Source organism: Podarcis bocagei, assembly GCF_964188305.1.
Source record: "Podarcis bocagei genome assembly, chromosome: 14".
Taxonomy (NCBI): Eukaryota; Metazoa; Chordata; class Lepidosauria; order Squamata; family Lacertidae; genus Podarcis; species Podarcis bocagei.
The window spans coordinates 10,827,517-10,842,384 of NC_138139.1; the positions used below are offsets into that span (position 1 = coordinate 10,827,517).

General features: G+C 43.6%; 1 protein-coding gene and 1 long non-coding RNA gene across 2 annotated transcripts; one reads left to right on the top strand and one right to left on the bottom strand.

Annotated features, from left to right (window-relative positions):
• Window positions 1–124: 124 nt before the first annotated feature.
• SENP8 (SUMO peptidase family member, NEDD8 specific) lies at window positions 125–10,358 on the top strand. Its single transcript, XM_081170087.1, has 2 exons — window positions 125–479; window positions 8,373–10,358. Exon 2 carries the CDS (start codon window positions 8,415–8,417, stop codon window positions 9,048–9,050), a length of 636 nt encoding a protein of 211 aa, XP_081026213.1. The 5' UTR covers window positions 125–479; window positions 8,373–8,414; the 3' UTR covers window positions 9,051–10,358.
• A 543-nt stretch (window positions 10,359–10,901) lies between these two features.
• On the bottom strand, window positions 10,902–12,946 carry LOC308573318. The gene is made up of 2 exons (XR_014002030.1): window positions 11,367–12,946; window positions 10,902–11,023 (listed from the first exon to the last, which is right to left on the bottom strand). It is a non-coding gene; the product is annotated as an uncharacterized lncRNA (long non-coding RNA).
• Between the last annotated feature and the right edge of the window lie 1,922 nt (window positions 12,947–14,868).

A 14,868-nucleotide genomic window follows, 5' to 3' on the forward strand; every position in this document is an offset into this window, starting at 1 on the left:
GCCCGCCTCTCCAATCACGCCTCGTCTTCCCTCATCAATCCCCGCCCTTCGCTCTCTCGCGCGCTCTCTCGGGCCCCCTCCTCCGCCGAGCCGTGAGGAGAACACGCCCAAGTCGCGCGCGCACGAGCGAGCGAGGCTCGTTCTCCCTCCCCACAGCCGCGCCCCAGCCCAACCCGCTCGCTAAGCCCCGCCCACGCAGCTCAAAGGCGGGCGAGGGAGGGGGCGCACGGGCGACAACAGCCGGAGCAGCTGCGCCTCCCACTCCCCCCTCACCACCACAGTCTGGGGCACAGTGGTCCCGTATGTTAATGAGCTCCCCTTTCCTTTTGCCTCTACCGCGCGGAAAGGGAGCGCGGGGAGGAAAGGGAAGGGGAAGTTGCTTTCCTGTTTGACAGCCCTTGGGTTGCTAAGCCCGCCGCGCTTTACGGCCGCCCGCAACCACCGCGAGAGCGTCGTGAGGAGAATGAGGCCGGCGCCAGGTAAGGTCTTCTTCCTCCGTGAGGTGTGTCAGTGGGGAGCGACGGCGGCGCCGCCGCGTGTGGAGTTATCCTGCCTCTGGGGTAGAAATATTATGGAGGACGACGATAGAGAGCGAGCTGGTCGGCGGTGGGTCGCGTGGGTCCCTTCCCCCCGCCGGCCTCTGGGCAGCGCTTCCCTCCGTCCCTCGGTGTCAGGGACCGTGGTCGGTGGTCGCAGCCCCCGCTCAGCCGGGCGGGGGGGGGTGGCCTTTGGCTGCCAGAACTTGATCCCCTGGCCTCCAGGATGCTGGTTTCCAAAATGAAATAAAGTTTGACTTAATCATTCCAGAAACCTGCATGAATAGATTCATGTCCGCCAATAACGAAACTGTATTTTTAATGTTCATTACGTAGATATCGGTGCATAAGGTGCATAAGTAGTCGCAGCCAGTCTGCATTTCAATTGGATTTTGTGGTGGTGATGCTACCTAGTTGCTGCTGCTGCGATGCTTTAGCTTTGCTGCAGGCCATGTACCTAGGAATCGCTGTACCAGATCCAGTCAAAGGCCGCTTGACTCAACCTCCAGAGCGGTTTGCGAAAGATAAAGCAGTAAAATCAAGAAAACTTCATAACCCTACTTTAGAGCATACAAAAGTTAAAATGCTGAAACAGATTTAAAATTATCTCAACTTTCTAAGCATCTTGGTAGGCTTGGCTAAACAGGAACATTTTTTGCATGTGCAGAAAAGCATAGCCCTCTCCTGGTCGCGTTCCCAAACAATGGAGCTTCTGTATAGCTATCATTAGTAGCTCTTGACAGACTTATTCCCTTCATTAATTTGTTTAACTACCTCTAGTGGCAGTGATTTGTGTAATTTTTCATCATGTCCTTCCGTATTTGCATTTTTTTCTATAGAAAAGGGCCCCAAACACCGTGCTTGTTCCTAATAGGGGAGGTGCTCCAGCCCCTATATATTCTTTGTTATTTTCTGCACCTCTTGCAACTCAGTACATTTCTTAAATAAACTGAAGGTAACCTAAGAAGCCATGCTTAGGAGACATTAAAGAAAGTCACACATTATGGCCCATAATTGCATTTGGCAATGCACAAAAAGATGGAAGTAAAAACATATAATCAAGTTGGCCCACTTATGAAATTAGCAATGCAATCTTACACATTGCTCTCTAGTACATATAAATAGCATCACGTCCTTAGATATTAGCTTCTCCTCACACCTCCCTTTTTGTATTCCACTTCTATTAATTATTTCAGCAATTCCTTTCCATCTTCCCCTCTTTCCTATCCTATAATTATCTTAACACATTTCAACCTTATTTTTCCTTTAATACTCTATTAATCTATTTGTACTTAATTCCTTATAACCTTTCTACTAAAGCCATATCACTTCGTTCCAACATTCTTCTAGCATTCCTTAATTTTACAATATCTCTGTAAATAGTCTTTAAACTTTTTCCAGTCTTCTTCCACCGACTCTTCTCCCTGGTCTCAGATTCTGCCAGTCATTTCTGCCAATTCCATGTAGTCCATCAACTTCATCTGCCATTCTTCCCTGGTGGGTAAATCTTGTGTCTTCCAATACTTCGCGATGAGTATTCTTGCTGCTGTTGTTGCATACATAAAAAAAGTTCTATCCTTCTTTAGCACCAATTGGCCGACCATGCCCAGGAGAAAGGCCTCTGGTTTCTTAAGGAAGGTATATTTAAATACCTTTTTCATTTCATTATAAATCATCTCCCAGAATGTCTTAATCCTTGGGCACGTCCACCAAAGGTGAAAGAATGTACCTTCAGTCTCATTACATTTCCAACATTTATTATTGGGCAAATGGTAAATTTTTTCAAGCTTAACTGGTTTCTCTTCAGATCGTATAAATCTTTCGCCTTTCACAGCTCAGTGTTTGAGACTAAGATTTGTTTGGAGAAGGTTCCAGGCTCAATTTTGGGTATCAACAATAAAATTTCTACCTTGCCATCATGTGGGGAACTTGCTGGGCCTAAAAAAAGGCCCTGGCATGCTTTCTCCCTTGCTAATTGTAGGCTCCATTTCCTCTCCGTTCTATAGCATATACCATATGCTTTGTCACATCTCCCAGGAAACTGAGTTGGTGTTTAACAAGGATTTTCTTTAGATGTGGGATTTATATAGTGAGTCACTGTCAAGAAGTTTCAAGTAACAGCTAATAGAACGAGCAGTGCTTCTTTGCTTTTGGGAACAAATGTATGCAAAAGACTGCCAGTTATGTGCTCTGGGAGAAAACTGAAAAACTACTGCATTGCTGTAAACATGAGTTTGCAGGTGTTTAAGCAAAGAACAGAATGCAGATTAATTCTGTAGCTGTGCAAGGCCTGGTGGTTAAAATTTGAAGTTTGTGGCCATTGGCCATCAGCATATCTTGTGGCGGGAAATTCTATAGGTTAACTATGTGCCGTGTGAAGTAGTACTTATTTTTCTTTAACAAAATATACATAACACTTGATTGTAAGAAAACCTCTAAATGGTTTCCTTTCTTCCGTCTGACCTGAATCTCCTACCATGAGACAGAGAAGAACTATCTACATTTTCCATACCATGCATAATTTCACATCTCTAACATCTTTCCTCCTTTCGCACCTTTCTTCTGACCTAAAACCCCCAAAATATTCATTTCCTCATATGGGAATTGCTCCACCTCCCATTTTATCTTGGTTGTCCTTTTCTGCATCTTTCCCAGATCTACAATATCCTTTTCTGAGACGTAGTTGTATTGCATTACAATATTGGCAGTTTGGTTTTTTCTTCATTTCATAATAATCCCTAGGCTGGAATTAACCTTTTTCATATCTGCTGCACACTGGTGCATTTTTTCTTTGGACTCTCCACATGACCAAGATCCCTTTCCTGGCCAGTCATCACTAGCTCAGACTCCATCAGCATGTATGTGAAATTGGAGCTTTTTGACCCAATATGTATCATTTTACACTTAACTTTATATTGAAACATATTTGCCATGTTATTGCCTATTCATCCAAATTGGAAAGATCCTTTAGGGGCAATCTGCAATCTCTTTTTATTTTTAAAATTCTGTTGTCAGCAAACTTGGCTACATTACTGATCATCCCTAATTCTAAGTCATTTATAAGCAAGTGTTAAAAGACAAAATCCCAGGAGTGATTCTTTTTAATTTGTCAATAAGGTTTAGAAGTTCATGTATTTTGTCGTCACTATTTGCCTCACTTCTTCAGCCTCCCGTCCTGCAAAAAGTCAGTTCAGGTATCTGCCCTTCATCCTCCACAAGATGTAGGGCAGGGGCAAATAATTCATTCAGGTTTTCTTCAATATCTTTATTCTCCTTCAGCACAACTTTTAAATTCCTTTTTGTCCAGTGGTCTAAGCACCTCACCAGAGTTTTTCCTGCTTCTGTTGTATTTAACTAATTTTTATTGTTGGTGTTAATGATCTTAGCAATATAATTAATCAAATTCTATTTTTGCATCCTTAATTACCTGCTTGCATTTTTGTGGGTGCATGTTTGTAGTTCAGTTTATTCTTCTAATTTGGGGAAGATTTCCATTTTCTGAAGGAAGTCTTCTTGCCTCTAATAACTTCCTTGACTTGACTTCTTCACCACACTTGACACAGGAATAGATTATAATGGCATTTCAAGGTTACTCGTACATTAGAAGAGATTGTAATCATAATCTTCTAGGATTCAATGCCAGACATTCCCTTTCAAATCGTCATGGAAAATGGTAGATTATTTAATTGTGAAGACTGGTAAGATTGATAATTGTTTCTTGGGGCCTGGCCCAAGACAACATATTTGCATCCATGGAAGACTTAATTGCTTTCATATTTCTATTTCTGGATCGTCACACATTGCTCAGTGTCCCTCATCAATTTTCACAGCCGAGACACACATAGCATTGATAATTCTTTTAAAAATGTGTGTAGTTTATCTTTCATTGGTATGTAGTGGCAAGCAGGCATCTCATCTTATTTATAATGGTAGTAATAATAGCAATGTCACATCTTGGATTAATGGTAAGGTTTTGTATCCTATCACTTTTTAGACTTTAAGTACTCTACCATTGCCATTAGATATTCCTGAAGTATTTTGTTCAAAAATCAGGCTGTGGTAGAATTAAGGGATCCTCCCAGTGCAAAATGCCTGGTTTCAGGAAGAATAAGAACTAAGGATTTTGAAAACTGAAAGCTTGTCTTGAAAGTTGCACTTATGGCTGCAATTAGGAAACAACCTCTTTTGGGAAATGGGTTGTTTGTTCAACTTTCTTTAGAACAGGGGTTCTCAAGCTGTAGTTTGTAAACCACCAGTGGTCCACGAGCTCCACTCAGGTGGTCTGAAGGAGTGGAGGAGGTGGGGACGACAGCTAGATGTCAATAAGTTAACCAGCATCCGAACACATTAGCTATTCCTTGCCTTGGCCCTGGCTTCCCACCAGTCAGTACTAAACCCCAGCGTTAAGTGAAGTCATGTGATCTGAACCACCTATGGAATCCCTGGTGGCTAAGGGTACAACGGGGTTTCTGCTGATGATTTTGAGTAGCTGCGCACAGCCACAGGACGATCAAGTTGGTCTAAGAGCTCCTGCAGAGAGTCACAAGAGGAATTTTGGAGGATTAACTCTCAGCCATCTGCCTGAGACCTTTAACCCACCTGATACTTGGGCTTGCAGTGGAGCCCATATCCCCACCTGCAAAGAGAGTTAAAGAACAGTGAGGTCAACACCCCTTCTCTGAGATTGCTTTGGGTTGTTTTTCACCTGTGAATATATACACTCAGCATTAAGAAAGATGATTGAGTAATCCACCAAGATCCTCCACAATTTTCAAGTGGTTGGGAGGGAGGAATTGAGAATAGATAGCCTTGTGTACGATTCCATAAGGCACAGCAGTTCAGGACTCCAGCAGTAGTTTCTAGTATTATCTGCTAGCAAACTCTGAGGATTACTCACATGTATTAAAAGATGTTTTTGCAGCCAAAGGATGATTCCATAAACATCAGAACCAGCCCTGCCTTTTTTCTTATTTTGAATCTCAAGGATGATTAAGAATAGAGCTGGCTGAGTGACAAGTTGTGTTAGGTAACTGTAACTGCTCCCCTTACATTTTATTATTATATGTTTGATAACGCTCAACTGGAATGATCAGTGCCTTGTGCATTGGTTGGTAAGACATTTCATTTTGACAAATGTGGAAAATTCTAGACACTTAAAAGAGTAAAAAAAAAATGGTTCCCTGGAGATATTCCCTCCCACTGGTATATGCATCCAGTATGTTTCATGTACGGTATATCACTTTAGTTTCCTTGTTCAGATCCTAAAAGGATATTGCTTAATTTTTGACCTAACAAAGCTTGACAAGGTTCACTGGTTCATCTGAAGAAGTAGTGGGTAAATTTGACTTTTCTTTGTCCCATAATCATTTATACTGCAGTTAGAAGCGTCCCACTTCCTTCCTGATGAGTAAATAAACCAGCACATTTGATTTCATTCCTGCTGAATTGGGTGGGTGCTCCCTGGTTTGCACTGAGTCATGCCAGAGGGACAATGTTTGCAGTGTGCAGGCTGTGCTTTCAGAAGGCTGGACCAGATCCTGGGTGATAAAGAATTGATATTTACTGAACATGAAGCCTCAAATAATTTCACGGCTACATTAATTTTACCAGTAAGCCCTGTTGAACTCTACAAGTCTTTGATTTCAGGGCTAATCTGGGGCTGATTAGTACTAATTAAAAATATGCTTTCAAGTTCAGTTGCTGTTAGACCACCTGTCGTGGAGGACCCTGCATATCAGATTATTGTTTCCTACCTGACTTCTGCTTTCACTTCCTATTGCACTCTTGCCAGCCTTCCTCATAACGAGAGCACTCCAGAATCCCTTCCAGTTTATCTGGAAAGACAGTTCACTTTAGAGAAGCAGCGTGGGCATGTTGGATGCCACAGTTAATACGGAACTAGAAGTTATACTGGATACAGGACAGTTGCTAAAAACTGCAGCCATGTGTCCTGCACTCCTTAGGTACATTTACACATGGTAGCATGCCACCATTTCCTCATTCCTGCACCATACAACTGGCAGCTTTGGCAGGAACTGAAGAAATGGAGGAAAGGTATCTGTAAGCGTGCATAAATGTTCTTGAGAGAAGAATCTGCATGGGGCTGTCATTTTCAGCAACAGCCCCATGCTGGCATAATGTCTAGTTGCAGCCTGAAGGCAAATCTTGAAAAAGTCTATTGAATAGAAGAGAAGGCGGTTGTGGAATTTTTCTCTCCTGCTGCCTAGTGGGTTTGTTAGAAGAAAGGCGGAAAGTTCTCTGGAATTGTTTTTAAATAAACCATGCATCATAAGTCCATCACTTGCTAGGGTGTATTCTATAGTGCCATGGGCTGCCCTCTTGTGTTTTAAAAATAATTTTTGATATTTAAAGGAGCCATCTTAATGATCAACTAAGTAGATGTGTTCTATTTAAGCAAGCTTTGGTATTTGAATCAGTGTGTCATCAACTATAGCATATCTTACTTCAGATCTAGCTGGTAAATTATGCCATAAAACTACTTACTTTAAAGTGGTTTGATACCTGTGACTTTTCCCCGGCTTTTGCCTTTTTGTCCATCTAGAGGAAGTGTACAGGTAGTGTCTCTGGTACTAGGCACAAAACATATACAGCCTTGCAGATTCTAGTATTGGCTTAAAAATAGAAGCTGCACCTCATCCCCTCCCGTGGACTGTAATAGGTTGTTACTGTTTATAGTGGTGTATTGTGGTACCTTACATAGTTCAGTAAAGGTAAAGGACCCCTGACAGTTAAGTCCAGTTGTGAACGACTCTGGAGTTATGGCGCTCATCTTGCTTTAAAGGCCGAGAGAACCGGCGTTTGTCTGCTTCTGCAGACACTTTTTCTGGGTCATGTGGCTAGCATGACTAAGCTGCTTCTGGTGAAACCAGAGCAGCGCACAGAAACGCCGTTTACCTTCCCGCCGGAGCAGTACCTATTTATCTACTTGCAGTTTGACGTGCTTTCGAACTGCTAGGTTGGCAGGAGCTGGGACTGAGCAACGGGAGCTCACCCCATCATAGGGATTCGAACCGCCGACCTTCCAATTGGCAAGCCCAAGAGGCTCAGTGGTTTAGATCACAGCGCCACCCATGCCCCTACATAGTTTTACATGGCCTTATTTGCAATACTTAGGCTTGTTTCTTTGGTCTGTTATTCTGGTATGTATTTTATTTAAGTTTATATTCCTCCTTTCCTCCAAAGAGCCTTAAGTGATATACATGACCTTTTCTATCCTCGCTACAACCCTGCAAGTTAGATTAGGCTGAAATATGGCAGCTGTAGGTGAACCTGTCCCTTTTATTTTGGTTGTAGCTGAACAAATTGGTTCTCCTGTTTATGTTTATCAGTTACAAGCATCCACAAAAGTGATGGTTGGGGAAAGAATCCCTGGTCTTTTAATAAGAAGGATGCCTAACAGCACATATCCAGTCCCACTTAAGCAGAAGTTTAGAGAAGGCAAGAAAGAGCAGAGTCTTCTGCTGTTTGTTCCTTCTCTGTACTCCAGTACAGTACACTCAAGCTCCCAGAATTTGAGAGAGGGACAGGATCTTCCCTCACCTGTGCTCAGGTTTGAGCATGAAAAGGATTCTTCTCCCACTGTTTCTTACCTTTTCCCTACCTCAGGGAGACTAAATGCTGTTTCTTCCTCTTCTGCATGTGCCAGAAAACTTGGGGGGGGGGGGTTGGTGGTGATCATAATCACGTAGGGAGGCTAATAAGACCCTCAGCAGGTTAACTGGCACAATTCCATGACCGTGTTGGTAATCTTCAGCAACGAGGAGAGCCCAACCTATTTTAATAGTAATCTGTTCTTTTCACCCTTGATTATTTTAGGCGTTGGTATTTCTCTGGCTGCCGTGAGTCTGCCTGGATAGAATGGACCCTGTTGTCCTAAGTTACATGGACAGTTTGCTGAGACAATCAGATGTCTTGTTGCTGGATCCTCCCTGCTGGCTCAACGACCACATCATCGGGTTTGCCTTTGAGTACTTTGCCAGCGACCAGTTCCAAGACTTCTCCGATCAAGTGTGCTTCGTTGGCCCCGAGGTGGCTCAGTTCATCAAGTGCACGAGCAGCCAAGAGGAGCTGGCCCTATTTCTTGAGCCTTTGAACCTCCTCCACAAGAAAATAGTGTTCCTGGCCATCAACGACAACTCCAGCCAGGCTGCTGGCGGCACACACTGGAGCCTACTAGTTTACTTCCAAGACAAAAACCGCTTTGCTCACTATGATTCCCACACCAGGAGCAACTCTGCCCATGCCAGACGGGTAGCAGGGAATTTGGAGGTCTTTCTCGGCAAGAAAGGCAAAGTTGCCTTTGTAGAGGAGAAGGCCCCTGCCCAGCAGAATAGCTATGACTGTGGGATGTACGTAATCTGTAACACAGAAGCTCTGTGTCAGGAATTTTTCCGGGGACAGCAGGAGCCAGTGCTTCAGCTCCTCACTCCCTCCTACATAACAGGCAAGAGAGAAGAATGGAAGGAACTCATTGCTAAGCTGTCCCAGAAGTGACCTGCCAATCTCCAATTATTGTCGTTCTTGTCTTGCTCTCAGTGCCTGAGGGGAGGGAAGCTTGTACATAGGGTTTTCCCAATAGGAAGAATGTATTTACCTCTGTGTTTCTGCACTGCCTTATTCTGCTGCTGATCAGAATAGAGCTGAGTTGTAGGAAAGTTACATGTCTTCCCTGAAGTGTTGGGCAGTTCTGGCTTTAGCCATTTATCCCACCCCCTTCCAATATCCCCCAAAATTCTCACAACACCCAAATTCTTTGTGTGTGATCAATTTTCAGTGATGTCAGTGACATTGTATATTTCTGCCTTTATTCAATTGTTTCAGCCATCTTTCAGAACTCATGCAGAAGCCATCAGAAGTCAGATAAGATGTTATAATGGTACCAGCCATCTTGTTTCAGAACACCCCAAAATATTGTTCCTGCTTTTCTGAATAAGGATTATTGTATCAAATGTTTTGGCTACCTTGAGAAAACTGTACACATCAGTATGATGACAAAGAATTTCTATATTGTAAGCCTTGCTGGCAAGAAATACGATAGTTTCTGCTGTTCAGTTTCTAGTAGTACTTCCTGCATCACTTTGATGTGTTTTAGCTGGACTTAGTTCCTAGAACTAAGGATTTCTGGATACACTTATGAAAACATGAGGGCATGAGAGCAATTTTGTATTTATTAGGGGCATGGATTGGCTTTGATTTCCACTACAACAGCAAGTGCACAGCAGCTTGCTTCATTCTGCTCTATGCCTTGTGGGGAGTAAGTTGGGAATCTGCAACTTAGAAAAGCAGCATACTGGTAACAAAAGGAAGCAATGGATTCATTAGTCCTCTTGATGTGTCTCCTGCTTGCAGCTACTCTTCACCAGTAACAATAAGTGGGGTGGGAGGGGAACTATCCTCAGCTGCATATGAAACTCTTCTATTGCTGGGTAACACTGGATTGCTTCCTTCTGTGAAACATGCAGCTTTGCTTAAAAAAAGTAAGTGGACCTATCCTGTTGGATAGCATACACTGGTGGGTGGTGGAGCCCAAATGGCTGTATCGTTTGTTTTTCCTGCTAGCTTTTAATTTATTTTGTTATTTACCAAGGAATGATGCCTTAGCTGCATATCCTATTTCCTAATGCTGCACGAGGAAACACAGCAAACAAGTTCTTCAATTATTCAAGTGTGTGATAGCACTGTTGGGGCAGAAAAGCTTTAATCATTTTTTCATTGCACATGTGTAGAGGGGAGGCCTGATGACTTTTACTCTGTTTGGGAAAATCTGCAGCCAAAAATAATAAAGAGAACTGTCACTTCAAAGAGTTGTGTTCGGGTTTATCATGGGGGCTTTTGTTCTCGTAGCTCCCTTAAATAAGCAAGGGATGCGTAGGATACATACATAACAGGAAGGAGGAGGAAGAAGGTCTTGGAGCAAGCATCCCTAGAACAACTGCTCTGTGCATACCTGCTGTCAACGTGCTGTTGTGCCTGGCTAGAACAAAGTCATTAGACTCGAGCCCCTTCCATTTGTTTGTTACCCCAAAAGAAAAGGAGCCTATCTAGCAGCCTGTCAAAATATTTGTGAAACGGTAATGTAACATAAAGAATTGAATCACAGTGAAAGCAAAGAGTATGATTCATTTTTGTAGTAGGGAGGATGTTCAGAACAAATTAAGACTTAATAAAAGTTTAATAAATAGCTATATGTTCCTCCACATATCTGCTTTCTGCTTTGATTCCAGTTGCTGCTAATGGAATTATTTGGGATTGAAGAAGGGGCAGCAGGAGTTTAGCATCTAGGAAGGTAAGTACAGGTGATGGTGGTGGGATAAAACTTTCACAAGAAATAGCCATAGGTTTAGGTGACTTTGAGCTGTTTGTTTTGAAATGCTTGACGCTGCGTGACATGATCCTGAGCATTGGGGAATATTCTTTTTCTCCCATCTCTCCATACTACGGAAGACTAGGAAACTTGCAATGCGGTCCTATGCAAATTCACTCAGAAGTAAAAGGTAAAGGTACCCCTGCCCGTACGGGCCAGTCTTGACAGACTCTGGGGTTGTGCGCCCATCTCACTCAAGAGGCCGGGGGCCAGCGCTGTCCGGAGACACTTCCGAGTCACGTGGCCAGCGTGACAACGGAACACCGTTTACCTTCCCGCTGGTAAGCGGTCCCTATTTATCTACTTGCACCCAGGGGTGCTTTCAAACTGCTAGGTTGACAGGCGCTGGGACCGAGCAGCGGGAGCGCACCCCGCCGCGGGGATTCGAACCGCCGACCTTTCGATCGGCAAGCCCTAGGCGCTGAGGCTTTTACCCACAGCGCCACCCGCGTCCCTTCGCTCAGAAGTAGTTCTCACCATATTTGATGGAACTCTCTCCAAGGTAAATATGCCTAGAGAGGTTTAGTACAGTAGCCTTCAGGTGAAACTACTTCTCTTTATATATGGAGAAAAGCAAACAATTTCAAAATAGCAAGGGCGTCAACAAGTAGAAGGAGAAAGACAAACACTTTTTGTAAGATGGGAGCTGCTTATATACTGTTTGTCAGATAAGCCACAAAGGATGGTGTGATGTGTGGGTGGGGAGAGAGGAAAGCAGCGGTGCATCCAGTTAAGATTGCTCACTGCTTGCCATATGATGCCTTGCCAGTGGGAGCCTTCAGTGTTCAGAACTTAACCGTTTAAACAGATCAGCAATGGAAAAAGTTGCTCAGGGAGGTTGTGGAAACGCTCAAAGAGGCTGCTAGAAAGGGAAGGTGTGAAAGCACCTCTCACATGTTTTAGACATGCAGCTGGCTTAAGGACTGTATATAGATATGGAAGGTATGAGCAATAATCTCCAAATTGAAATAGAAAGCCTCTATTCTGCCACTCAAGGTATCCATCTAATCTGGCTGTGTGCTGCAGCCAGCCCTGTTTTGATAAAGGATAAACTTAGCTGACTAGTACATTGGGTTGCACCCAATTTGGTAGGTGTTCGAAAAAATTACATGCCTCCTCTCTAAAGAGTGACATAATGGGAAAAACATATTTTCAAAGAACCTTTAATTTGAAAATCCCAAATTGTCTGTAGTTGGTATCTCATAGCAACCGTTATATGTGGCATGTGTCCTAAATACAGAAGAGGCAGTTTCAGTGTGCATGAAGTGTGGAATGAGTTGTTTTCCCATGTTTTTTAAAAAAAATCTTGCAGAGCAGCTTTTCAGGAAACCGGAGAAAGACGACTTGCACAGGGGAATAGAGGAAAAGCTAAGTCTTTCTACCCACATAAGTGAAACGACTTTGCTGTTTGGGAGTGTCAAAATCCCACTTGGCTTTCCAGCCGATACCTTGGCAAAACCTCTGGAGGCTTTCTGCTGACCTCTGATCTACACACCTTTCTTCCTCTGGAGTGGGACAGGGGGATGGGCATACCAGCAGGCTTATCTTTCAAAGTGTCATGTTGATCACGGAAAAATTTCACCCAGGAAACTGCTCAACCACTTTTCTTAACCCTTAGCCTATTCCACTTTTCATGAATGGATTGTTAAAGCCCAGTCAGTAAACACTGTAATCCATGCATTGTGTTTTTGATAGCCTTAAAAATCTATAGCATACTCGCACTGCCAGAAAAACCTGCTGGACAGCTACTGGAGCTAAGGCCAAAGCCTGCTCTTTTCTGGGTGCAGCCAGGGCCATCTCTAATGGAATATTGATGTAACAGCTAGGGAGAGGGAACGTGACGGACAGGACCCTAACCATTGTGTTTCCTCCATTGAGAGGAAGGGCTGTGTTTTAATTAGATACTTATGTGGGTTTTTATGTTGCTCTTAGTGCAAAAAAAAAAAAAATCAAGGCTGTACGCCTGGTTCTTCCCCCCCCCCCGCCCCCCACTTTTTCTTACAATAACCCTGTGAAGTAGATCAGGCCGAGACAGGCCCAGGTTAAGCCAGTGAGCTGCACGAGTGAGCAGGGAGTTGAAACACCCACACACCAGCTCTTAATCTGGTTTATTGATTAAGCCAGAGGTCTGCTCCACTAACCTCTTGCCCTGACTTGGTCACAGCAACTTTTTGAAATGGTAAAAGTGGATAGTTGTGCCATCTAACCAAACAGTACAGAAGATCATAGAGTTGGCTGCAGCTGTCGTTATCTGTGCACCTATGATACACGTGATTGCTGACAGTCTCAGGCGAAGTTCATAGATGTACTAAAACTTTATTGCTTGCCTTTTGAGAGTGTCTGTCAAGTCTCATTTAGATATCTTCACAATTCCTTATTTACATATGGATGTTTTGTGCATGTGCTGGTTCAAATACATCGAGGCCCTTTTCTGCTTTGTAGGATATGGAGAAGGACAACAATTCAGTGGTCAAGGACACACACTGCATGCAGAAAGCGAGTCTCCAGGGTGACAGGAGATGGGACAGGTTCTGGAAAGCCAGATCTCATCACAGTGGGCAATACCTGGAGAAACATTCTGACTTGGTATAATGCAGCAGCTGCCTCTGATCTGTGCATAAACCCGTTTTGATAGGACAGGGTAGATAAAGCAGCTAGAGCTGGAAAAGCCACAAAGAGGCTAAAGCACTTTTTTAGGTTGCGTGAAAAAGATACAAACCAAACTTATATTTCCCTGTGCTTGGACAATTTCTCACCACTACAGAAGACTTAACTATATGGAGAAGCTGGGGTGGTGGCAGGCTTGGGATAGAATGACACAGCCTCCATGCTAAAGAAGGCACTCATAATGAAGTAGGAAGTTATCACTTGCAGGAGACAGAGGGCAGGATCCAGAGAGAGTTGGTGAGGGGAGGGTAGAATCAATGGGTAACATTTTATAGATCTTGCTTGTTTCACTGAAGCCCACCCAATTCCCACCGCCTCCGCAGGCATGTGTTTTTATTGTTTGAAGTTACTGCAAAGATAGTCGCTGCTGAATAAGCTGGGTGAGGTTGCAAAGTGTGTCTCATTGGCACTGCAGAAGCACAGCTCCTCCAGGAGAAAACCAGGGGCAGCTCAAATGGGACATGTTCTCCAGTTGTCACCCTAGCAAGCTACCTCTCTCTACTCTCCAGCACTGCTAATTCTTTAGGCAAACTGGACAGTAGAATGGAAACAACAAAGAAACAGCGTCTAGGCTGGGGAAGATAGCCTGGCTGTGATGTTCCCCCTTCAGGGTATTCCCCCCCCCCCTTTGCATGCACGTGGAGGATTTTACTGCCCTCTTGTGTACATAAGAATGATAAAATGCTTCCATTTAAGCATTTACTGCTGAACACCTCTAAGGAAAATAAACGGCTTGCTGTGCTCCCAATGCTTTCCTTTGGAAGTGTCCTCATGTGGTCATTGACAGCAGCAAGAAGAACCAGCACTCAGTGTGCTGTGGAAAAGGTAGAGAAGTCTCTGGATAGACGGACAGGCAGACTCATACTGGTGCTGGAGTGGCAAACATTCATGCTGAATGATGAGCCTTTTTATTAGCCCAGACCTTTCAGAATGAATACTTAAACAATTTTATTCACTGAGATTTTTCTGCTGCACTAGTTTTCTTCCACTTTATTATTGTTCAGGTGGAGCTTTAATGGTTTATTTTAATTAATGATGATGTCCCCACATTTGTTACTTTGAAATGTTGTAGCGCAGCTTTTGAACTGTAGGGCCAGAGATTCCCCACATTGCAAGGGCTGCAGCAGATTTAGTGTTATATTTGTAATTATGAGAAAGTACGTAGTACTAATTGGCAGGCATACATTTTCACCCTGAAATCTACCCTCTCTGCAGTTCATTCTAACCGTGCTGAATCTAAATTTGCTTGCGCACAGCAGCATAGTTGGTGTGTGGTGAAAT

Coding starts and splice junctions, on each gene's coding strand:
- SENP8 (XM_081170087.1), top strand. CDS start 8,415: ATGGACCCTGTTGTCCTAAGTTACATGGACAGTTTGCTGAGACAATCA.